This window comes from Pithys albifrons, chromosome 8 (assembly GCF_047495875.1).
Source record: "Pithys albifrons albifrons isolate INPA30051 chromosome 8, PitAlb_v1, whole genome shotgun sequence".
NCBI classification, from domain to species: domain Eukaryota; kingdom Metazoa; phylum Chordata; class Aves; order Passeriformes; family Thamnophilidae; genus Pithys; species Pithys albifrons.
In genome coordinates, this window is record NC_092465.1 from 23,732,664 (window position 1) to 23,758,050 (window position 25,387).

The following is a 25,387-nucleotide window of genomic DNA, read 5'->3' on the forward strand; positions in this document are numbered from 1 at the left end:
AAATTGTTTTCAAGGTAGGAAATTATTTCATAATGCCAAGCCATGAGAGGGTAAACTAAGCAGAGAACTTGCACTTCATAAAATCTCAAAATTTCTTGCTTTAGCAACTGCATAGTAGGTTAACATTCACAAAATCCTAAGCTTGTTATAGTTGAAATAAGGAGTACCAAAACAAATTGGAAGTAGGTGAAGGGATGTTATAAAGTACTCTTAAATCTTGAGCCAGGCTATCATAGTTTGGGACTTTATAATGTATGTAATCCCAGTGCATTAATAAAATTCTGGATCAATATTCCAGATAGAGAAATAATTTAATAACTTAGCAGCAATTAAGAGTTAGCCAAGTGTATTGTATAAAAATGATCAAGACACGGCATCATGCCTGCCTCTCAGTGCTATTCTGATCCCGTTCTCCTTATGTCCCTTTCCCTCTTCTTTTATCTGTTTCAGTCTTCTTTTCCTGAATTTTTCCTTCTTACATGTGGCCTTTATTCCCTTTGATTCACATATTTTAATCTCTTTCTCCCTCACTTTTCATGTGTTGTTTTTTTCCTTCTGGCAGAGTTGAGGTCCAGCTATTTCCTGTTTTGCCTCCGTGGACTTATTAGCACCTCTGCTCCACCAGGTAATGTTTCAATCAATCCCAGATTGGATTTTTCAATAAAAAGTAAACCTGTACACTAGGCTGCAGGGGAATTTTCATCCACAGACCTCAAAATAGACAAGCATAAACCCCCTCAGTTTTCCAGAGACTTCAGCACTAATTCAGCACCATAGCACAAGTATTGACAACATGGAAAACAAGCCCCTACCTGACATTTTTGGCTATCAAAGGAAATGCACAAGAGTTAAGGAGGAAAAATGAGGAGGGATTGCACACACTGCAGCTGTGGCTAGGTGACACGGAAAAATCTCATCACTTATTTTCCCATTGTAGGATATAAGCAGCTTTCCTGATTTCCACGTGAGGTCGCCATGTTCTGGCCAAGCAGTGCAACAGCCTGAGAGGAACTGTAGTCACTGTGTGTTTATAAAAGCAAAAAAGACTCACCTGACAAAAATGCAAACTAAGCTGAAGCCTTCCCCCATAAATGCTTTTTTACTCAGTTGATGTGCATCTAACTTTTGTAGATCCCTTTCAGCTTCTGTTACTTTTTTATCCTTCTCCAAGAAATCTGGCTGCTTCCTGCATCACTAATTATCTGGTCTAACTTTTTCTTTTTCATCCCATGTTTACAACTATTACTTTGCTGTTACAGCAGACTCCCTCTAGGTGTGTACCCACACTCAGCTGCACTGGTGTATTTTCTATTTGCTTCTTGATGCTGTACATTCCTCCAGAACCCTACACAGTCTGTCTTCTACCAGCTTGTTCTGGGCCTCAGTAAAAGACAGAGAATGATTAGCATGGATACTGGAAATATTAAGGATGGATGCTGGGTAAGGAAGGATGCCTAGAAGTGGGAAAAAAATGGAGCAAAGGACAAGACTTTTGGGATATGTTGCTCTCTCATATTCTACTTATTGCCAATGCTGGACCCATGTTTTACATATATGTCTAAAGAGCCAACTCAGCATCAGAATCCTGAATTTTTATTTGTTTGTTTCTAAGTACAGGGTGCTAAAAAAAGCTCTATACTAGACTTCCAGTTTTTTAGAACATTGTTAAGGAAATGAACACATTTCTCTTATCATATGTACTGAATATTCTATGTTAATTGAAGTTTGCAGCTCATCTGGTGGTATTTTTGATTTAGGGAAGATTCTGCCACTGTTAAGGAAAACTTTGGGGTAAGACGAGTAAGCCCAGCTACATGTGGCTAACGCCTTTTTTGTTTAATCCATTCATTTTGGGATGTGGATTTAAAAGGTTAATAAGAGGAGAGGTTGTAAAGCCAGATGCACACAACAGCATGTGTACAGATAAAGATTATGCAATAAACCATTTTTTGCAGAAACCCCCTGCTATTTTTTTTATAGCATTAATACCTCTGTAAATTGATTCCAGTTTTGGTCCCTTGTAAGCCAGGGCCCTGGGAATATTGTCCCGCCAGTCCCGCCTTCTCCCAACCCTGCTATTAATCATGACTTGCCTGTCTTGAAATCTCCCACGGTTTGGTCACAGCTCCAAGGTCACAGGCTGTCATTAGCATTGATCTGAAAAACAGAAATGAACAATACAAGCTGAATCAACCTTTGTTCGATTTCTAAACAACTTTGCTTTGGATGCATAAATAAATAACACGTATATAAAATGTCAGCCCTGGCACCTTCTTTTCCTCCAGAAAAGAATGACATGTTTGAAATCTCAACCATCAGCATGGCTTTTACATCACAATTGTGCCTCAGAAGCCTAATGTGTTGCAGGTCATGAGATGATGAATTTTGGTATTGTGCTCTGCACACTAGAAAAGAAATGATATTGCAAGGGAGTAACTGCTAATTTTGCAGTACTTCTAACACTACTTACATTAATACCTATAATATATTAGAAAGCATGTGCTTCACATGACATAAGTAAGGGTATCATTACATAATAACACCTGCAACCGGATTAATTTATATGCCTATTTGTAAGTGACTGCTGTAGCAAGAGAGCCTATAATCACAAGAGGCATCCCAGACACTGTTTAAGCAGTTTCTACTGCTCATCTACAATAAAAATTTAAGATTTACTATGAGCTATATGGTTCCACTGTAGTTTAATACCTAGCTACACCATGTTTTATATGCATTAGGAGAAAGAAACCATTCAGCTGTAGAAAGCATTTATGTACAGTACATGATGCAGATAAAAGTCTAAGAAAGTTTAAATGAAGAACAAGGGCACTGAAAATGAAGCATCAAATATATTGCCTGAATCTAAAATTACGAATGGGTGAAATGGTATGGAAAATAGAAAATGGCCAATATTTTGGTCAAAAGAAAACAGAATTTTAATGGAATTCCAGAAAAATATAATTAGGCATGCATAAGCAAGTACATACATTTTATTGTATAAAAAATTGTGATGTACTCAAATCACCCACTAAGTCTGAGGTTTTCCATAGGATACACACTCCGGGCATTTTTGAGGGCTAGAAGAATACTGCCTATATGCAAATTTCCAGGTACAGACTGGAAGAGCAGAGAAAAGCATATCCAGTGAAAGAAAACAGCTGAGAGGAGGCGGGAGAGGGGAAACAGACAAGAAAGATCTTTGTGTCCAAAGGCTGAATATTGATGCTTTTAGGAAAAAGTGTGGAAGGGCTGAACAGTAACTGGTGAGGCTGGGAGAAAGGGAAGGAAACATGACAGAGTGTGAAGGCAGAAATAGGAATGGAGAAGATGAAGCCACACTGATTAATCACAGCTGCTTGCTAATGTTTAGAAATTATATAGTTCATATAACAAATCATATTTTTAAAACAAGGCACTTTCTTTTGTTATTCTAGGTCTTCATTCCACGATACATGAAATTCCTTCAACAAATATGGCTACACTTTGAAATAACGAGAAAGGACGAAATAGTAATGCTCACCGAAATATTTCTCGATGTTTTTTTATATTCCAATCATAACCACCTTTACTGACGAGTTCAAAAAACTCGGTCCTTCTCCTGCAAAAATCAGATTATCAGAGAAGGAAACAAGACACTTCCAGGGCAGTACTGCAGTAGGAACACTGTTCTCTGTATGATACAAAATCACTGCACCTCATGTATTATTGTTAAAGTCATTACACTGACAGTCCATTTAAGCGAAACATACTAATTTCCGAACATGTTCTATAAATGTCTGTTATCAATGTCAGAGTTGCCTAGTAAAAGCAATACTGTATTTATAGTCTCCCCAGACAGGGAAATTAATGGCACTGAAATGTTCAGTCTTCCATGGAAGCATGAAATGTTCACCTACAGCAGTGGACAGACAGACAATAGAAACATCCCTGAAATATAAACACACTTCTCTTTATTTGTCCTGGCAAGATTGTTTTTACCACTATATCCTGAAGAAGTTTTCAGAGACGTGTAATTCCTGGTATTTTTCCAGCACACAGAAAAGAACAGAGACACACACACAGGAACTGCAGCTGTCTTGAGTTCTCATTGACTAGAAACTATATCTAGAAACCAAGTGCCACACCAAGACACCTCTTCATCACTCCTAGGGAGAGTGACACCACCACCTCCCTGGACAACTTATTTCAATGTCTAACTACTCTTTCAGTGATTTTTTTTTCTAGTATCTAATCTGAATCTCCCTTGGTGCAACTTAAGACCATTTCCTTTCATCCTTTCAGTTGAGACAGCTGAAAGACTGACCCTCATCTCATTACACACTTCTGTCAGGTAGTTAAAGGAAATAATGAGGTCCACCCAGAGACTCCTGTTCTCCAGAACACCGCCCCAGCTTACTCAGTTGTTTGCTCCTCATAAGACATGCTTTCTAGATCCTTCACCAGCTCTGCTGCCTTCTCTGGACATGCTCCAGCATCTCAATGTCTTTCTTTGGTAAGGGGCCCAAAACTGAACACAGTACTCAAGGAGTGGCCTCACCAGTGTTGAGTACAAAGGGACAATCACTTCCCTAGTCTTGCAGACCACAGTATTCTAAACTCTTTTGTAAGAATACTTCTCTGCCAATAGACTTGCAGGCAACAAAGAGTATCAGTGTGCCTACTGCCAGTACTGTTTAGAAACAGCCCTTAGCACAGGAACCAAATACTGAGAAAAACAGACAAAGCAAACATTGCAGCATCCTAATTCGTATTTTTACTATTAACAGTTAAAGATATAATGTGCATATAGATGGTTCAACAATTTCAGAATAATGAGTTTTCCTGAAGTTTTCTGGAAATTTGGTTTGGTATCAGGCACCAGCACATAGGAGGGGCAGCATCCAGGTATACCAACCCAAGAAAAACGTTACTCAGTGATACCCAGAACTGTATGGGATAGGATGCTAAGGGACATCAAATAAAAATGCCCCCGATATTAGCTCAGTTGGCTATAGTATGGTGGTAATAATGCCAAGGTTGTGGCTTTGATCCCTGTATGGGCCATTCACTTAAGATCTGGACTTGATGATCCTGGTGGGTCCCTTCCAACGCAGAATGTTGTGCAATTCTGTGAAAATTCCTAAGGATGGATTATTGTCAGGACTGAAACTGCACATCTGACAGCACATCTCCCCATAAGTCAGGCACAGGTAAGTGCTAGAGGAGGGGATGTCAGAAGCACAGTGTGGTGGTGACACCACAGCCCCTTCGATGACATGCATGCTCCCACACATTCTCACTAGGAACAGCTTGGCAATAATTACCAGTATTTAAAAAACATAAAGTAGCATCTAAAACCTATCCTCATCATGTGATGCAAATTGGTGTGATTTGTCTTCAAAACAGCAAAGTGTATGCCTTAATTACCTCTGCAACTGAGTCTGTAACTAAATACAATATTTCTTAGCATACATGTTTAGAAATGCTGAAATGGTGGAAAACTCAAATGTTGATTTTCTACATGCCTGAAGAAATGATCACAGAAGGGACAGAAGAATTAATGGACTGAGCTGTAACTGATTAATGGGATTGCTTTGAAGAATAAGCCTAGGATTTCACTTTTGGTGGATACAGACATGTTACACATTAAAGCAAAACTTACTTGGACACTTGAGATATTTCTATTAGCCTAAGATATACTAAGTATTAGACTAAACCTCTTCAACCATAGCTAAACACTAATTTCTCATATTACATATCCTTATTGGTATTTAATAGGTCATTAGAGTAACTTCTCTGAATTTTCATTTGTCAAATACAAGAAATGCCAATACTTACTCAAAATACAGAGTGAGATCTGTTGCCAATATCGATTGCTTTAGAAGCTGCATAAGGTCACTGTAGTCCTTAGAGGACAAGTTAGCAAAGATGTTGTGACCCTATAATGAAAGAGATAAAAGAGGTAAAAGGCTAGCAATCAATATAGGTTTTTAAAAGGTTTTCTAACTCTTTAGTCTACTGTTTCCCTGTCACACAAGCCTTTTCTGATTCATGGCAAAACTACAACAAAATAATAATGTTAATACTGCTGAGATCACATTGAAGTGGAAGAGTTGACGATTGTAATCAGGCACCTGGTATGTTTTTCTAAACTCTGCTGAAATTATAGCCTCTAGAGTAAAGATTTACTTTTTGCTATGACCCTGCACAGACTCAGTTTATGGGGAAAAACTATGGATACATCTCAATCTTTCCTCTTATTAAATGTTTTGGAGAACTGTGCATTGGAGCTTTTGAGTTGTGCTCCTAACAGATTTATCTGTGCTACTGCATGCAGGCACACAAACTGCTGTTAGAGCGGTCAAGGACACTAAATCAGTTTTTCATTCAAAGCAGCCCATTTGCTCTCTCTGCCCATTACTGCCCATTGTCTTACAGTGTATCCAGCCATTGCCTATGTGGGCTAAAGAACCACAACTTTATACGCAGTTTAAACATCTTTTGGGGGCTCAATATGCTGCTTTTCAAGGCATTGTGGTTTAAGAATTTGAAAGGTGCTTTATGGCCAGAATGAAAAGAAACAAATTATTTGATATGGTTATTTGAGAGCAGGAAGATCCTTTTGTAACTGAATTTCTGAAAATTACAAGAGGGACAGATATTCTATAATTCCTCTATGAAATCCCAGAGAAAATAAGCTGAAAGAAACTAAAGTATTTGGAGTATTATAAATGTAAGCTTAAGAAGTGACCTTTTTGACAACAGTCACATATAACTATATTAACATAAATAAAAGTATTAGAGGTTGTTTGGTTTTTTTTTTCTAATTGCCTATAGAAATATTGAAGTTCTTGCCGAACAGTCTTATTTTGGAGATATTTAGCCCTGTAGAGCCCACATACAGTATGCACTGCCATCTACTGCCTAGGAAAAGGTTCAAATGCTCTTAAAACAAGGAATTTTCCAGCAATAGGATTGCTATAACCATGATGGTATGAGGGTATATATGAGAGAAGATCTGCCATGCATAGTATTATTTCTTTTCAGCTACATATTGATAAGGCTTTGAGAATTTAAAGCTTCTTTATGAAAAAAATGAAATTAAAACCAAAGTACTCAGACGAAAATAAAGCAAAATGTACCAGAAAAAGTAGGAGTTTTTACAACAGGAGTAATTTACCAAGTTGTCTATTATTCTATAATATCTATTGCCTTTCTGACTTGTTTCATTGTGTATAAAACCATGTCACTACGAAGCCCATGATCAGTTGCACTAAGGTTAACATGTCACAAGTAAAGCAAAAACAGCTCCTTTGTCCAACATGTTAAAAATCTGAAGAAATAATACAACATATTATGTTTCCTTGTATTCAGCAAAAAAACAGACTAGAATATTTCAGCTTATTTGAGAGAGACCAACTGCTCAGCTAGGAAAAGATGGTGGATCTTTAAGTAAATTGGGGGATCCAAATCTGCATTTATTCCAAACTAACTGGTGCTGTGCTGCATTAGCAGACGGTATCTATTGGATAAAAATCCTGTAGGATTAATTTTCTGAACTAGAAATTAGGACCTGGAGAAAAAGCTCCTTGAATGATCAAAAGGGAGGACTTGCATTTCAACTAATACTGTACATCTCTGAAAGAAGCTGGAGTAGAGTCCAAAGAAAATGTTTTTCATAGACATGGATTTTCAATCTGAAAAAGATAAAGGCATCTAGACTGACATGATCTGTAAACTCCCACAGAGTTGTCCATATCTTGAGCCTGAGATGTTCAATTATGATGAAGATTTCAGGAACTGAAGAACTCACCATTTTCCAGAAAACCTTGTTCCAGAGGTTGAACAGAGTCACTAGTTTATGAAAAAAAAACAAAACCCAAACCCAAAAAGCCTTTCCTTTTTTCCTATTCTGAACAAGTCTGTTTAACATCCAAATACTGCTTTTTTTACACCTTTCAGGGATCATTTAATTCCTAATATCACCTTGTAGATATGCTAGTCCAGGCTAAATAGGCTGAGCCATTTAAATCTCATGCTGATGCTCTCCTTTCCTATGTTTACTTTTTACATACAATGTCAAGAAACTGAGCACTTAAGGCACAGTCCTATGACAGATCTCTCTGGCAGTGCACACAGAGGTAAAGCCATCACCGTGTTCCCATTTGTCTGTGATCATAGGATATTCCCAGATGCTCCTCAGAAGTTACTGCAGATCAGCATATGGTCTCCAGTTGTGCTGCATGAACAACAAATTTTGGGTTTATATCTACTGAATGCATTTTGTGGCTACCTATCTGCATAAATCCACTGTTTTGTAAGGACTGCATGTCCATCTTTATACTTTTCTCACTTACTGCATTCTCTGGGGTAGTGCATGCTGTACATGCTCTTAATCTGCAAGATATTTTAGGCAGGAACTATGTCTTCATACGTATCTGCAAAGCAATTAATGTACTTTGGACAGCATGGTATTACTGATATTACTTCTTAAAAATAATTTGTTAAAACTATGAAAAACCATTATAAAAATACTGATTACAGAAAGAGTGTCGAAGAAATTAAATAGGTTTGATATTCTGAATATGACACCTGTGGGGAAAGATAAGAGCTTGTTTCAGCTACCTATAAACCACAGAGCAGTATGTACGTAAGAAGACTGAGAAAAGCTGACAATATGATTAGAGTATGTTCTCCTTGCCCCTCACTGATTGAGACAAATATAATCTCTGGGCTCTATGATCAGCATTTGTAGTTGCTTGATTTTGTTCTGGTTGTGACCTTTGTGGTAACCAATAAATAATTTCTCAAGGAGAGGGCACTAAAAGGGTACTGTGTGTGGTAGTTTCTTTCTCCAGCTGAAACTACCCAACAGCTTACAGTGAGATTAATAGTAATGCTTTTGTACCTCACTTTGGAGAATCATGACAGCATGATTGAAATGGTGATGCTCCAAGGTAGCAGAGGTGCCGTAGAGCTGAGCTAAGGCTGATCCACTCCTGAAACAGAACACGGGGAGTCAACAAATGCTGCTTATCTGCTTACGAAGCAGGTTTCGGAGACAATTTAGTAACAAAAGCACGTAGCCACACTCTTCACCCCGCTTTCAGCAATCACACTTAAGACTGTTGACAAGATAAAAAAATACTAATTTAAGGCTGATACAAAGCTTTTACGTTCCAGACTTTGCTAAATATCATCAGTTGATTAAAGATTTTTCTTGAACTACAAGAAACTTTGTAATGCAACTTTCAAAGTGCTTCAGCAACAGCAGAGGTGAACCACTGTGCAGTAAAGACACACGCTAACGTCCTTGGGCTAGGATTGGCTGTTCCACTACTACGTTTTATTTTTTAATTCTTATTAGACATAAACACAATGGCTTACAATTACAAACTCTTAAAATAAACCCCCAAAACACAACAACAAAAAACCAACTGGAGATGCACCGAGGTTCTGTCAGTATGCAAAATCATCCATTTTAAAAAATACTGAGGTAAACAAAAAACCACAAGTGAGAGCAGTGAATATGAAAGCAAAGTCTAGCATCGCTTTAGAATGTATTTTCTCATCATGTTTATTGTCTAAACCAAAATCAGATTCAAAATGCACAGAGCAGGTGGGTTTTCTAAGTTTAAAGGACAAAAATCTACACAATACAATTATAAAACTGTGACTTGTTGGGAGGCACAGAGAATGAGACTAGATTGTCAGGAAAGTCACTATTCACCATTACTTTACTTCTGGGACCAAGCTTAAAGCAACAAGATGGGTTTTCTTTCCAAAGAAATGAGAGTAAGAGATTATGCTAGAGACAGAAAGTCTCCTAGGAGCATGTACTATAAAACTGCACCATACTGATACTTAATTATCACAAGCAGCTGTATTAGAGAGAAGGATGTCCAAGAAGCATTGTCCCTAGAGAATGTGATGTCGAGATATATAACACAGCCATTTCAGACAACTGTGATACTGTCTTCATCATATACCTCTTGAACTTTCATCATACAGAACAGCAGTATTGAACACTGAAGATAAAACAGGAAAAAGCGATGCTTAAATTTATGTCAGGTTAGAGGAATAAATCATAGTTGCTGTTATGAAAACTATAGCTTCTGTTTTCAGGGATGTTTTATACATGTGTGGTAATGTTTGTCTTTCATTAAATGTCTTCAGCATTTTCTTTATGGAGTCATAAAATGGTAGCCTCCTCTTCATACTCCGTTGTCAAACAACAAGTATAAGTGATAGCAGCCTAGTGCTGAAACCCTACACCTTTAACTGAGCCACCCCTCTGCAGGAGAGATACTGTTGTGTAATGCTGCAGAGCAGAATCAGTCAACTTAATCAGAGCCTAAAATGGCCAGCATGGAAATTTAAAGTCTCATTTTATAAATTAGGAATATAAACATCAATCAGCTAAGCTTCATTCCCATTTGCCTCGTCTATTTTGATTCTCTTCAAGTCTCAGCTGCAAAAAGGCATCTAGCAAGTGCTTGGTAACCTTTGCACCATGAGCTCTGTCTTCTGAGCACTGCAATTGATTTTCCTTTCTATGGTGATTGACGATCCAGACAGTGTCATTGTTTCATTGAGATTGTACAGCAACACCAATACCTCAGGAAATGGCAGTTTAGAGAACATCAGAAACAGTCTGAATGATGTTCCCTGAGAAAACTTGCCCCCAGAAATGCAGCAGCTTGTGCACACACACATTGCAGCAGAGTATTTCTGCACAAGATAGGACAAAACAGGCTAATACACATCACTCTGTCTCTCAAGTATCTCTTGACAACCATTTGACCACTTCCCCATCACACTGCAGGATTAGCAGTAACGCAACAGAAAAGCTGCAAATGCACACCACCATCTACAGGACAAGAGAGCCTCAGGGTCTCATATTCTGACTATAGAGGACCTGGGGAGGGAAGAAAACAACATGGGATTTGAAGGAATCTCTGTGTCTGAGAGCTTTATTTCACAGCTCGGCCAGGATGTTGCTAGGGGACATTTTCTGTTGTCCTGCCTGTTCTCAGGGAACAGAGTTTGGAATGAATTTGACCTTGGTCAAAGGAGTTCCCTTACCATGACAGTAAGAAGTACCACCTTCAAAACTTCCACAAACCTGCTTCTACCTCCCTGTGCCTGATGGCACCAGCCTGGATAGTAAAAACACATGCAAGTCAGAGCTGCCAAATCAGGTCAGAAGAACTTTTGAATAGAATAAAATGCATTTGCAAAATTGGAAACAGTCTGGAGAACAAGATTTCACGTCTGTGATGTAAAAATTTGCCAGCTTTGTGTGTTCTGGTGCATACTGACCACTGCAGAAGGTGGCTAGCCCACTCTTGCCCACAGCTGCATGAATGGGCTGGGCTCTGTGTGCTCTGGCATGTGGGCGGAGGCATTTTTACACTCCAGGGACCCCGTGGGCTCCACGACTGATGGGTATGTGGTGAGGCAACTACTCCAGCCACCCACTGCAGATGACAGGCATCAGAGCTCCAGCAGGATGGCAATGGCTTCATACTTCTTAAGATAGGAATTACTTTATGTATGCTTCCTTATACTGGTGTGAAAGCTTTTGTGAAAGCATTATTTCAGTTTTACTTATATTTTCTTCTTAATAGGGGAACAATGTTTTACTTAATATGAATTCCAGCCAGCAAAAACAACCCAGACAGAGTGTTCAAGTGTTTCCTACATTGAAAACCAGAATCAGTAATAGCTGAGCAGGAAGAGAACATCAAGTTTTGGCACCACATTTCAATATGTTGTGTCAGTTCAACAGCCTGCTACAAAGGACAAGCCAGCAATTACCTAAAGGAACAGAGAATGATAAAGATGGATTGTCCCTCACTGCATACAGGAATAAGAACACTTGGCCTTGGCCTAGGAGGCTTGAAATTAATGCTTCATCCTTTATCCTGGTCACCTTTTGCTCTCCTGTAGAAGGAAACCAAATTAAAATAGTAAGAATTAGAAAGCTTACTTGGCTTGGAAGGCATTGTTGGTTCCCCTGTGGTCAAGGTCATGACATAAGCATCCCACAATCAAAGCTAAGATTTCAATTTCAGTTAGAATCTCTTGAAATCCTGCGGTCTGAGAGCAGAAAAAAAATAGCAACAGTCAACTTTGTTTTGATACCATGAACATTTCAGTAAGGAGAAGATAAATGCTTTATTGTCATATTCTATTCCCTGCTGTATGTTAGATGGTTAGCAGAATAGATAATGTCCTTGGAGTGATCTGTTATTATCTCTTTGTTGCATTTCCAGCATGCCACTTCTCCACAACCCAGAATGCAATAAAGGCAAAAAGAGCTGAAAACAAACACCAGTAACTGCAGATTAAGACAGAAACTGGATTTTTCTATCAGAGAAATAACAACTCCCAAACTAAACTGATTCTATTTTGAAAATATGGTTCAGATAAATACTAAGAAAGATTTCTTCAATTCTGAAATGACCAACTTCATCAATCCCTACTGTCTGGTACAGCTGAGATGTTAAATCAAAAGACCTATAAAAGAACCTAGATAAAATATACTCTATGGAACTCTTATGAACTATTAAATTTTTTTTTATTCTGGAATAATAAAATGAAGTGGCATGACTTAAAGAGGAAATGTCTCACATGGCATATTTCTGGTGCAGCTACTCACTTCAATTTGAGATTTTTGAAAACAGATGTAATGAAATTGTCTACAAGCAGCTCAGACGTGCCTGTGTGAATAGGGGAGCTGAACCTACAGACATTTTTTGCCCCTATACTTCTCCTTGTGGATACTTGCCATAGAATTCTTCCTGCCTGAACTGCCTCAGGCCAGAAAGAAACACTACTGGTATTGCTAACCTCAAGCACCCTGAAGAGATTCTGTCTGGAGGAGATGCTAGAGGCTGTGTGGAACACCACCACCTTAGGGCTGTGCATCTTACCCATGGCAGAGCCAACCTGGTTCTTCAACTCTTCAGAAGCAGAAGGGCATATTACCTGCACAAAGGACTGGCTGAACTGGAAAATCACAATACTTGTAACAGTGCCAGTCTCTAATGACACTTCTCAATTAGCCACATAACTGTGTTAGTATGAAAGGAAATTATATACAAGAAATATAAAATACACTTATATTGGAGTGCCAAATCAAGGCTGAAGACTAAAACCATGTGAGATATCCCAAATTCCATTGATTTTCAATGAGACGTAATTTCACCCACTATCAAGAAGAGGGTTAAAGTGATACAGTGGGACTTGTCCTTTCCTAGTCGGAACTCACAGCCCACTCAGAAATGCCAGTCAATTGCTGCAATACTCTGAAAACTCTTCTATTCACCCTGAAGAACACAGATTCTAAGTTAGGAAATGCACATTCAAATCCAAGCAGCCTCTGTTTATATAGTCTGAAATGTGGCTGCACTTAATCCTTAGATTGTACAGAGATCCAAGCTCCCTCAGATGCTCAGGAATGCATTTCAGTGGGAATTGAGGAAGTGCTTGAAGTTTACGCATCAGTAAAGATTATGCAGTATGAGGAAAAAAAAGATTAATTCTGTGTAGAATCAACTGGTGTACAGAATATTAGGAAAGTGATTCTCCCGATTTCTAGTGGCATTGCTTTTTCTTTTTTAGTTTCAGTAACATCTACCCAGGTAGAGGAAAACTTCTGAAAAAATAACGGTTTCTCTTTTTATTTTTATAAACATTGCTCTTGTATAACAAATAATAATAAAGGTCTATTTTGAAAAGGTATTAAAAATAGGTTTATAACAGAAAACATGCCATATGTGAAGTTTCAGTCTAGAAAAAATATTCATAGCTAAATTAAAATAACTTAAAAGAGAAGTTTTATAATATAAAATTGATGCTGTAATAAATATTCTTTAGCATAATACAAGCTTTGATTAAACTCCAGGATTCGACCTGTATTGCAAATGCAGGAAATCTGATTAAGGAATTTATTAACAGTAGCAATATCTCAAAAAATAAATGCCACATTTTATTTAATGAAAAGTCTAGTCTTTGAATATATGAAAGAAATATAGCATATGTCATGTAGCAAAAAACATTTAATTTAAAACAATGTTACAGTAAGGAGATATCTTCCTTGAACATAATGCAAGAAAACAGAGGATTACATTTCCCCATTTTCTGAATTTACACAGAGAGAAAAAAAACCAACATGGCTATAGATGACGGTGCAGTAAAATTTATTTTCACCAGAAAAGGAATGACCCATAACTCATGAGTGGCAGAGTCTCCAGTGAGTTATGGAGGTCATTCTTTCATGTGAGGAAATGAATTGCATTCATTATACTTTGGCCCACATCTATATGTTTTGTTATTAGCACACCAGATGGGATTTTAATTTTGTATCGCTTACTTGTTCGTTTTTACCCTTTGAAATGAGTATCAGTGTGAACAGTGTTGGCAAAGGTGTTGATAACAAAGCCTGGGCTCGATCCTGCAGTTTTCTCTCATGTCATGCAGGAGCAGCATCACTGCAGTGCTTGTCTTCAGAATACTTGGGCATCCGAAATACAGAACCATGGCTCACAGAACTGGGTTTATAGTTATTAGAAGAGATAAAATACATACTTAGGTATATAGGAACGTATTTCAGATATGCAAAAGTCTGAATTCAACAGGAATGAAACAACTCATTTACTCTTTCTTGGATTTCTGTTGCTCTGCTTGTTCAATCCAGCTGAATTTTCCTTCTGCATTCAGTGAGAGTATTGACATTACAGGCTACCACATTACAGATTAGGCAGTACTATGCTATGGTAAATCCTGCCTGAAAATGCCCCAAACCAGACCTATATATTTTTATTTGTGGTGCAGTCTACATTGCTGACTGTGATGGAGAAATGAGAAATAAGGTGCAGTAATGCACAAAGCAGTGCCTTCTTGACCATCAGAGAAGGGCTCTGATGAGCTCTTCAAAGGGTCTGTCAAAGAAGTTTCCCCTTTTTACAGTGACAAAAGAAGGCACATAGTAACTTGGATGGTATCCCCAACACAAAAGCAGTAGGAGCAAGCCTTATGCTATTACTAGTCTCTTGACTCTCTTTTGTGTCTTTTTTTCACAAGATCAGTCTTCCTGTCTTTGGCAGGGAGAGCAGAACAAACAGATCACACACCTGAACTTAATCTGTTCTCAGCCAGAGCCACAGCAAAGCAGGCTGGGATATGTGGCAAGTCCAATGCTGTGAGCACATGCATCCAACCCTGCACATGGAATTGCTGAGTTTATTACCCGGAGTGTGGGCAATGAAATGAACTTGGCTTGAAAATGCCGGATCACATCCCACAGACAGTTGCCTGCCTGTGCTGACTGCTAAAAGGATCCTGAAATTATGCTTTGAGAATTACAGTGAAAGCAGCTTATAGCGGAGGCCTGGCAGGCTGCTGGAGCAGCAGGGATGTGCTGTCTCCCTGCTGGCTGCCAAAGCGGGCACCGCTAGGCGAGATGGTGATGCCTGGGAGGGAGCAGCCAGCGCAGCGCGCCGCAAACCTGGCCTCGGAGCTCCACCTAGGGGTCTCGGCGGCGAGGCTGGGGGGCTCAGGGAGCACTGTAATTCACACCGAACGGCACTGCCCTTAACTCAGAACAAAACGCTTTGCGTTTTTCTAAAACTGAAAAAAAAAAAAAGGAAGTGCGTGTCAAGTTTATTAAACTTTAAAAACAACCGAGACCCACGCACTCCCACCAGATTTCAATAGAGAGCATCAGGAAGTGCCAGCTGAAGGCACTTCACGTTAATTCTGCGCAGCTGATCAGCCCCACGCCTAGAGGAAGAGGCGACTGTTCTCTATTTCCTTTGTCTCTGTGTATGGTACGTCTTTGCCACACCTCCGTAAACACTCACAGAAACAAACCCACTCAGCTGGGATGGACCAAGCACTAAACCAACATCTGCCTGCTAGAGGACGTCAGACTCTTTTTTTTCTTGCCGTTCCCAGCACAGGCCATTGCACTGTTACATGGACTTGAGTCAATCTGTAGTCTTTCTCTTCACAAGGCACAGCTGTGCTGGGAACGGCACAGGCTGTGGCGTTTCCCTCTCCACAAAGTTCAAATGCTAACTGCACTGCAGAGACTAGTCAGCAACAAGAACACAGGCATTCATGGATCAAAAATTAGGGAGCAAGCACATGGTGTCCCAGATAAATAAGTGCTTGCACAAATCCTACAAATATGGCCAAGTTAATGTTCACAATAGGTAACTGTAGGCATTAAAACTGCACATGAAGAAAAAAAATGAAAAAAAATCTTGAATTTGTATTTTTATTGGAAAATAAGGCAGGCCTCAAATGTAAAGTACAGCACAAAAGTATTGAGTGCCCCCAGACACGTTGCTTCTCTTTCGCCATATTAACCAGAATATTAAACATCCAAGATCATTGAGCTTTTTATTGATGCATTTACAAGAATTAATTCACCAAGTATGGGTTATTTCATGTAGTGAGGTTGCTGTGGGGTAGGGAGAGAGAGCAATTTTACTTGTTCTAGCATACCAGCAGTGGTACTTTCAACAGAATTTACTTGTATGCTGAAAAGAGCTACAGGTACTGATGGAGACACAATTTAATAAAACCCCTAAGTGTCCAATGGAGACACAAGATTCCCTTAGATCACTATGCTGAAAGATAATTTTGAAATGTTTTAAGGCAATATCTTATACAACTATTTAGATGAACTGGATAAGGAGCTAATAAATATCAACAGAATAAATACTGTGGGTTTCTAATCTGCCTTGGTTTTGTACTTTCCAATTTAAGAGTCTGAAATAAATGTCAAATCAAAGAGTTCCAAAAGAAAAACATTTTGTAAGATCAAGATCTATAATAACAAGCTCACTCCAAGAATGCCATCTGTTTTCATTCACTTTAATGTGCTTATGATATCCCTGTCACTAAAACACTGTAAGGTTTTGCCAAATATGTGATGCCTCTAAGTTGAATAAGTTCTGTGTGCTTTACTATTGGAAATGAGTAGCATAATAACTAGAGAAGAACTGAATGTTGGAAAATGTTTAGACATGTAAGGCAGTGTGGCAGTAAAAGCTTATGGGGCTGCGCCTGAAGCTGGGTACTTACGGTTAACATGGCAAACATCAGCTGGCAGACATTGAAAGCATGCCTCCAGTTGTGATACAAAACCATTCGGTAATTCTTCCTAACCGTCAAAAGCCACCTACACAGCGTCTGAAATTAAAAGTACAATTTGTATCAGGGCTACTAAATGTGTACAAATGGACAGAGCAGTGCCAGAACAAAAGCAGCAGATATCTGCAGCGCAGATGGTTACCTCGTAGTCAATTTTAAATTTCTGAACCATTCCAAGTTCCATGAACATCCGCAGGGATGCGGTAATCATGGCATCCACATCAAGCGAGAAGTCATCAAAATGGATATCGTCAATGCCAAGCTCCGACACCAAAGGGATGTTTGTTGCCTGAAAATGCCAAAGGGAAATTTCTGATTCAAAACTTTGGTCTCTTTTCCTGTGTTACTCTCACAAGAAACAATCTGTTCTGACCTGCCAATACATCCCCTACTTGATTCAAATGCCAAGCAGTAAAAGTCCTCATCTGAGAAATACAAACCCATCAAGCTAACAGTGTGTGGAAACAGTGCGAAGGAGAAGAACCTGGTATGAGCGGAAAATATGCTCATCACTCCAACTGGAGCCCAGATACAGCATTTAGACTGAAAGATGACCACTTACAGCTACTGCAGTAACACAATATATTCCAATCCAAATTACAGTGTTGTAATGCAAGAAACATCTGGACAGCCAGCAGCTGGGAATTTTAATTGCTACCATTTAGAAATGCAAAGCAAATATACTGCTTTGCAGAAATTCTTCATCCAAATGTCTTTACAATCATAAGCATAAAAGTGCCCTTTGCTTTACACTCTTCACTACACATATACAGAACCAAAAAAAGAGTAATATAAAAAACATCTAGCAGAAGTACTTTCCAAAGTAAAATGAAAGAATTTTCAACAGGTTGATTATGCAGTAAGTCAGTATAACGCCAGCCAAAGCCTTACATTTTGCTTTGTCTATGTAACAGGAACTTTTGTCCTGTTTGTAAGAGAAGAATGAGCTTCTTGTGCACACAAACACATATGGATGATTGTGACTGCATACAGTTCAGCACACAGATGTGCTATGGCTCACCCAGTCACAGCACCTGCGTGAGCCAGGCAGAGCTGCTGACAAATCTCACGGGCTTCCTTGCCCTTCTTTACACCCTTTCAGACCTGCCATTCATCTCCCTAGAGAGGGCAGGTGGAGGATGCATGTGCTGAAGGAGCAGCTGTTGCCTGTCTCCAGCAGTGAGAAGGTAATGGGTCAGGTAGAAGCCTCACAAAGGCAGTAGATCCAGCCCACAGGTTATGAGCTGGACAGTGCTGATTTAGTTAAAATCCATGGACTCAGCTGGTGTGGCCCTTCCAGCTACTCACTTGCACAAAATGCCAATTAGTTCAGGAAACTCTAAGTTCATGAAACTCTAAGTTCACCTTCACAGTTATGGATTCTATGTGACCATCTTATGGCTTCCTTTTTGAAAACTTGTGTTTTGAAATACTGCACCCTAACTACTACACGTTATCAACATGTAAAAAGCTTCTTCTGGTGAAAAGAAAGTGCCACCTAAATAATTACTTTATGCAGAGATTAAGTTGCTTTAGCTACACCATATAAGAGAAGACAGTGTAAAGCTGTCATAAAACAGTATTAACAGTGTGTTTTAAACTTATTTCCTAGCTGGAAGAAAAGTATTTTTGGTTCAAGTGCCCAGTAAAGCATGCCAATACCACAAAAAGTCATGGCATTATGGCAGGGAGTTTAACTGATACAGGAAATACAAAAAACCCATCAAGTCCAGTGTCATCCCAGGACAAAGCTGAAGAACCTCTGGGAGAATTCAGGCAGAAATATAAGTTCTTTTTACCACACACTTATTTTTCTGCTAGCATATTTATCTGGATTGAATCAATTCAGCATCTTCTTTGAAGAATTATTGAAACATTTAACATAATTCTGGATAACCCCAAGAGGAGTTACACCTGAATATCCTTTAAGATTTACCTGAAAAACTATGTTTATACTTCTGAGGTAAAGAAAGAAAGAAAATATGGTGAGGTGTGAAGCAGAGAAGTTGGCCCAGAGACTGCGCTGTCCAGACATTCAGCAGTCTTTCAAAAACTGTGACTTTTTAATCATTCAGTTATCCTTCAAAACTTTAGGGGATGCTCAAAATGCACACTAATATTTAGTCTATGAATACACTTACTGCATAGACTCTCTATAAAATGTCTTTGAGGGAAGAACACATTTGTACATCTTATATTTCTTTGTTCCCTAGTGAAAAGTTTAAATAACAAGGATTCTAAAACAGAAGCACTTGATTTGTCAGCAGAACATTCTGAAATTGTTTTATCAAAACTATCTTTACAAACCTACTGCCACATTTTCATTAACTTTAAAGTGGGGTCTGATTAAAATTTTCACTTTTTTACCTTTTAAATGAAAACAGATTTTTTTCCCTGCTATTTTTTACTGCAAGCCAACACTTTTACCAGTCTGTTGCAATTCAAGAGAGAACACTTGAAGCAGTTGCTCAACTAAAATTGTTTTTCCATTTGTCAAACAGTGGAAAAATAACAATATATTCCAAATCTATTACAAACTGAACAACAGCATAGTAACACAAGTCAAAAACAATTTCTTCCCATGTCAGTCTGAAACTTTTAAATATTTATGATGTTTTATGTTCCTAAATTTAACAGGAGTGCCGTAATCCAAAATAACTGCTAAATTAATAGTCAGGAGATAACATTTGTATAAAAGAACCATTTGCTTTACAAGAGCAATAAAGGAAACAACAGAGTTATGAGTGTAGAGACTAATTTGAATAATGTTAAAAAAAGTGTTGTGGGGCTGCAGCAATATTCTGACTGCACCTGGCACTGATTATCTTCAGCTTCTTCGGTTAGAAATGCAGAAGTCCAGAGTTTATAGGAGAGCAGTCATTAAAACTTCATTTTTTAAAAATTAGAGTGCTATAAAAAGAATTAATAATACTGAATATTAAAACATATCCACCCCTGAAATTTTGTTGTGGATTTCTTAAAATAAACACCACTTTCTTTCAGGAAAACAGAGAGGATGAAAGCACCATGACAGCAAAAGGAAGGGGCAGGCAATTAAAATTCCAAGTAACAGTGAAATTATTTTTAAAGCACCCCCCCCCCCCTAAAATCTTAGATGTCTTAGAATCACTTAAAAGGCTTGCTGCCTTTTGAACACTTTGAAGTTAAATTTTTCCTTTCTAAAAACAATTAAGAACATTATACTCTGACATCTTTTTACACTGAAAATCAAGCAATTTCAATGCTCTTCATCCTGGAGAAAAATTCACATGACTCCTCTGTGGGCTTATGGTACATTAAAGCTGGGTGTGCCTCCTCTGGCCACATTTCCATACCCCCAGTACTAAACCAAAAATGTGTCTTGAAAGGAATCAAACCCACAAGTTTGGCTGAACACATGGAAGGCAACTGGTCTTGCCTAATAAAGTACAGACTGCCAGACTGGGAAACTGTTCAGTTGTAGGGAGCTTGAAAAAGAGGATGTCATGCCTCCAAATGAGACCAGAAAGATAAGGTCTGTGGATACTCCATAATCAGGTGTGCATGGGATAGGGTGGAATAAATAGAGGGAGAAGGAAAATTCAGACTGAAGACAGATTCTCCTTGCCCAACTGCTCTTTGCTATCATGTAAATTGTATCATGGCCTGACCAGTACATGTGAGCATGTAGGAGACAAGTGACTGGTTGAGCCTTTCCTTACATCAGACATTGCAAAAGGGCCATATGCCATTAATAACCATTTTACTTCAAAATACATGGCACACCAAGGTGGCTTCCACCATAACGTCACAATTCTGGCCACTATAAAAGATGGCCCACGGGAACAGAAAAATAACATTTCTGGTTCAGTATTAATACACCTTTGGGATGCTGTGGATGAATAAAACCTAAATGTTAGGAAACTAAAGAGTTTTTTAGGGAAACTTTGAAAGGCTGAGTACTTGAAATAAAAGTTACTACTTGATGCTTACACCTTAGTGCTGCTGAAGAAAACTATTTCACAGTTTTAGGAGTATGTATAAAACATGCTGTATAAAATCAGGCTTTTATATTGTTAGCATGCAACTACATAACAATAAAGACAAGTATTCATTAATACTATTTTTTTTTCTGGGCAGTATGTGTTTGTGTGCAAATATCTGTCACAAAAATGCAGTGTAGTATGTGCAGATACACACAGAGTGTTTAAAACATCCTCACTGTAAGGGCTGAATGAAGAGATTGCAATCAATCAACAGAAGCAAAAGTGAAGTCTTCTGCTGTTTTTACTAAACACATTTCCTCAACAAGACGGAGATTTTACATTCACCTTGGCCAGTGTTACTGCAAATTGCTTTCCTTTTAATCCTACTTTCAGTTTCTGAAATCCAACACACAAGTACCTTCATAATGGCCAATACTATGAGAAAACATTTGCAAAGCACACCATTAAATGGTCGCTTACATGTTAACTTTAAATCAGCTTATAAATAGTAATAGAATGATTCCTTGCAGATGTGTGAAAGGAAAGGTGACAAGCTTCCTGTCCTGAATAACCTGTAGGTGTAACAGCTGTTGTTGCTACATTACCAGTCCTTCCAAACAGGGAAGAAACTTTACCAATGTCCCTAGTTTTTACAACCAAATTTCCTCTGTTAGTTGAAAGTCTTGTTTTCCCTATGTGAAAGCTATGTTAAGCTAAAAATCTTCTCATTCAGCTAGTTAGATGGACACCAGTAGACAGGTCACATGCTGCCAGCATAAAAAACAATCAGAGGGAGATAACGCCTTATATAGGGAAAAAAACTGTATCCTGTCAGGAATAAATATGAAATCACAATTGGGATATTTAAAAATCTTCTGTAGCAGAACTTGATTATAAGGCAGCCTGGGTAACTGGTGTAACGAGGGCAATTTTAAGGAAGCAATTACATTTTGTCTCTTCTTGCCATAATCCTCTTATTCAATCCTTACTTCCTACAAACTGGCATACACTGAAAGACAGCTTAAGTTGTTTCTTAAACAGAAGATACCTACAGCTAAAGGGTCTGACCACAATTAACTTCATCATATTATATGAAATGGTTTTTGATCACATTTGATAGTAAGAATACAGGACAAAACAAGTCATTTCACAGACTGACAGGGAAGGCTTACTTAAATGATTTTGCACTAACTTGTGTAGTAGCATATTCTTCAATACCTGTATATGATAACTGGATAAAATCAAACGTAAAGAAACAGGCAACTTCTTTATAAAGCATTCTTTCTCTTCACTACCATGGAAGCAGTCCAGGTAAACACTGAAAACACTGAAATTCTACTCTGCTGTGTCATCTAAAACTCTCTCCACTTCAGTTTTAGTACCTGTGTGGCTAAGACATCAGTGCTTATTATGCAAAGAAATATTCTTGAAACATATTGATAAGTATATTAGTACTGCTTTGTTTAAGAAGTAGGCACATTCTGCCACTGGTTATACTCAGGTTCCTTCCTATGCAGTATCAGAACTATACTGCAACAGTAACTTCCACTTACTGAATGTAATCCACTTTTTGTGTAGCCTGGTTTACAATGGCATATGGAGTGGTTAGCAAGGTTTCTTCATCACAAAATACTGCCAGACTGATGGAAAAAAGTAACAAGAAATTTGATTATATATGACACATATACCCATATCGCATGGAATATATATCCCAATCTAGCAAAAGACTGGCACAACAATATGGTGTGCACCTTAAATCCCAGAGGCACTCAGAGTCCATGTCCTATTTGAATAGCAGGTCAGGATCTGACCTCATTTACACTCTGTAGTGAAACTGAAGCTCCAGACAATGCACCACACACACACACACACACACACACACACACACACACACACACAAAAAAAAAAAAAAAAAAAAAAAAAAAGAAAGAAGAAAAGACACTGCCCTTTGAAGCATCTCTTCACCTAGAATCTCTCCCAGAAGATTAGGAACTAAAAACCCTTAAAGGATAATCATCAAAAACTGCACAGAAAGCATCGAAGCAAAGAATATTTAAATGTGATGCCTTCTTTATCTCTCAATCTTCTATGAAGCAATTTTGGAGACAGTATTTTTTGATGGCAAAGATTTTTATTTGCAAGGAATTCTTTTCATATATAAAGGCCTCTAAAATACTTTCTTATATTTATAGCTGCAGGCATCTTCTAAAATGTATCTCTAGAGTCAGTTATCAGCAGTAGTGGACAAATTTTGCACTTCTTCATAGTCATGGAACCAAAGCCTGTTATATTCCAGTCTGACACATTTACTCTCTTCCAGACAGAAAGAATCAAATATTGCAGTTCAGGCATGTTTAATGCCCAGAGCAAATCAGCTTTTAAAGACCTCCATCTGTTACTGCAAACTGTGGATGGCATCTCTCTGCCCTTCACAATGCTGACTTAGTACCTCTTTTCCAATGACCAGCTGAAGCAGAAGCAGGACAGTGGCATTTAAAGGGAATTTTACAGTATTTACAGTAAAGGGAAGTGAGTGTGGAAGAGACTTAAAGTGTGCATGTGCATTTTCATCTTGAGTTTGATTCTAATAATTTTCTAACATGATTATCACTGTAGCATTGCTGCCGCGTTCCACAGTGAAATTGTCCAGAAACACAAACTCACTCAGGTTTGGAAAGAGGCCTTGAGACCAGCCAGTCCTTTGTCCCTGTTCAAGTCAGGTCAAAAACCCAGACTAATTTCCCCTTCAACAACCTGCACTAAATACCAGATAACTCCTTTTTTTCTATGTTCCAGTCCCTGTGAATGTTTTGCATCTGAACAGCTGTTGGATGAGAGACATCCTGGAACAAGTATTTGTGTATTTTAACGCCCTCCCAAGTAACGCAATACATAAACAGAGGGTTGCAATTGTGAAACCAAATGCCCAGACTCTGCCACAGTAGGCATCTGAGCCTTTGCTGGAAAAGGTAATTCCTTGCTTTAGTAAAGTTTTACTTTTGTAAACCAAGAATAATACTGTTCTTGCATCCAGCTTCAAAATCTGCAGCCAAAGCATGTATATGTGGTGCAACTGCTCTATCTTCAACTGGCAAATTAACAGCATAAGATGTAATTTAGACATCAAATGTGGAACAAAGAAAGTTGCATTTAGTCTTGTTTCAAAAAGTAGTATTTGGTTTGACCATTTACCAACATAACTACTGTTTAGAATGAATACTGGAATTTATTTTAATTAAAAGAAATTAAAAGAGAAATTTCACAGCATTGAGAAAGCTTTTTATTATCCTTCTTATATTAGAACAAAAATTAGCCATTAAGCAATATATCACTATCAAATACAACAATTAGTATGGGTTTTTATTATTATCGAGCACTTTGGGCTTAGGACAAAAACACAGTATTTACTTTGTGCTTTGGGGATAAAGCTGTATGTACCTGAGGAAAGGATTTGTCTTACAATAATTTTAATTTTAAAAGGACAAGGGAGAGTATGCCATGACAGTATTACAAATGCTATTTCCAAAGGAAGGCCCAGAATTATAGCTAAAAATCAGGAAGCATATTGAATGTTTCTAAGCAGTCAATCAATCCTGTCTGAACATGTCACTTTCTGAAATTGGGACCCATCAAAAGGGAAAAATACATTTCCAAGACAATTTTTTTTTTACAAACTTCTAAAAAAAAGACACAAACTATGTTATTTTATGTTGCTAAGAATCAACCCTTAATGCTAAAGTTGTTTTCTAGTACACAGAAACAAAATATATGGCGGTCCATAAAAGGAACAAGAAATTTTGATTTTAAAAGAACAGAGACATAAAAGCAATTAATGGCCTGAGCATCTATTATTCTTAAGGCCAAAGTCCATAACCACAGCAGCCTGGGACTGGAGTTTTACAGGGCATGCACATTCGACACAATGCTCTCCCAAGGCGCACAGGGGAGTGTTCACGTCCTTCTGGCTTCTGGGGATTAGGAAAAAACCAGTGTGTCACATACTGCAGGCTAGCAACTGTCGAATTTTTATGACCATTAGTGCAGATGAGAAGTTCATACAAAAGGGTCTATTCAGTCTCTGTTTCAGAATTTCAAACAAACACAAGCAGCAAACCTAGGGCAAGTATTTCTCTCTAATACAAAAGTGTCAGGCATGCAGGCTGCCATTTCCCACAACAGCTTCACTTGGGTTTGGTAGCAGAAAGTCAGCTTTGTTGCTTGGATGAATATTAGAATAGGCAATGTGAACTGACCTCCCTCTGAAGCCTGTAAAT

The 25,387-nt window shown here is 38.3% G+C and overlaps 1 protein-coding gene and 1 long non-coding RNA gene across 2 annotated transcripts in view; one reads left to right on the top strand and one right to left on the bottom strand.

The window, feature by feature from the left end:
• Positions 1 to 6,742, top strand: part of LOC139675165 (uncharacterized) — a 36,311-nt gene extending 29,569 nt beyond the window's left edge. The window contains exons 3-4 of the long non-coding RNA XR_011698446.1: positions 563 to 625; positions 3,435 to 6,742. This is a non-coding gene — a long non-coding RNA (uncharacterized lncRNA). The remainder of the gene's footprint in view (positions 1 to 562; positions 626 to 3,434) is intronic.
• The window catches only part of PDE11A (phosphodiesterase 11A), a 113,010-nt gene that overhangs the window by 20,701 nt on the left and 66,922 nt on the right, over positions 1 to 25,387 (bottom strand). The window contains exons 11-17 of the mRNA XM_071562454.1: positions 17,291 to 17,437; positions 17,080 to 17,187; positions 11,972 to 12,081; positions 8,888 to 8,978; positions 5,818 to 5,918; positions 3,521 to 3,598; positions 2,094 to 2,157 (exon numbers count right to left, since the gene is read on the bottom strand). Coding sequence (XP_071418555.1) covers positions 2,094 to 2,157; positions 3,521 to 3,598; positions 5,818 to 5,918; positions 8,888 to 8,978; positions 11,972 to 12,081; positions 17,080 to 17,187; positions 17,291 to 17,437 — 699 coding nt within the window. The remainder of the gene's footprint in view (positions 1 to 2,093; positions 2,158 to 3,520; positions 3,599 to 5,817; positions 5,919 to 8,887; positions 8,979 to 11,971; positions 12,082 to 17,079; positions 17,188 to 17,290; positions 17,438 to 25,387) is intronic.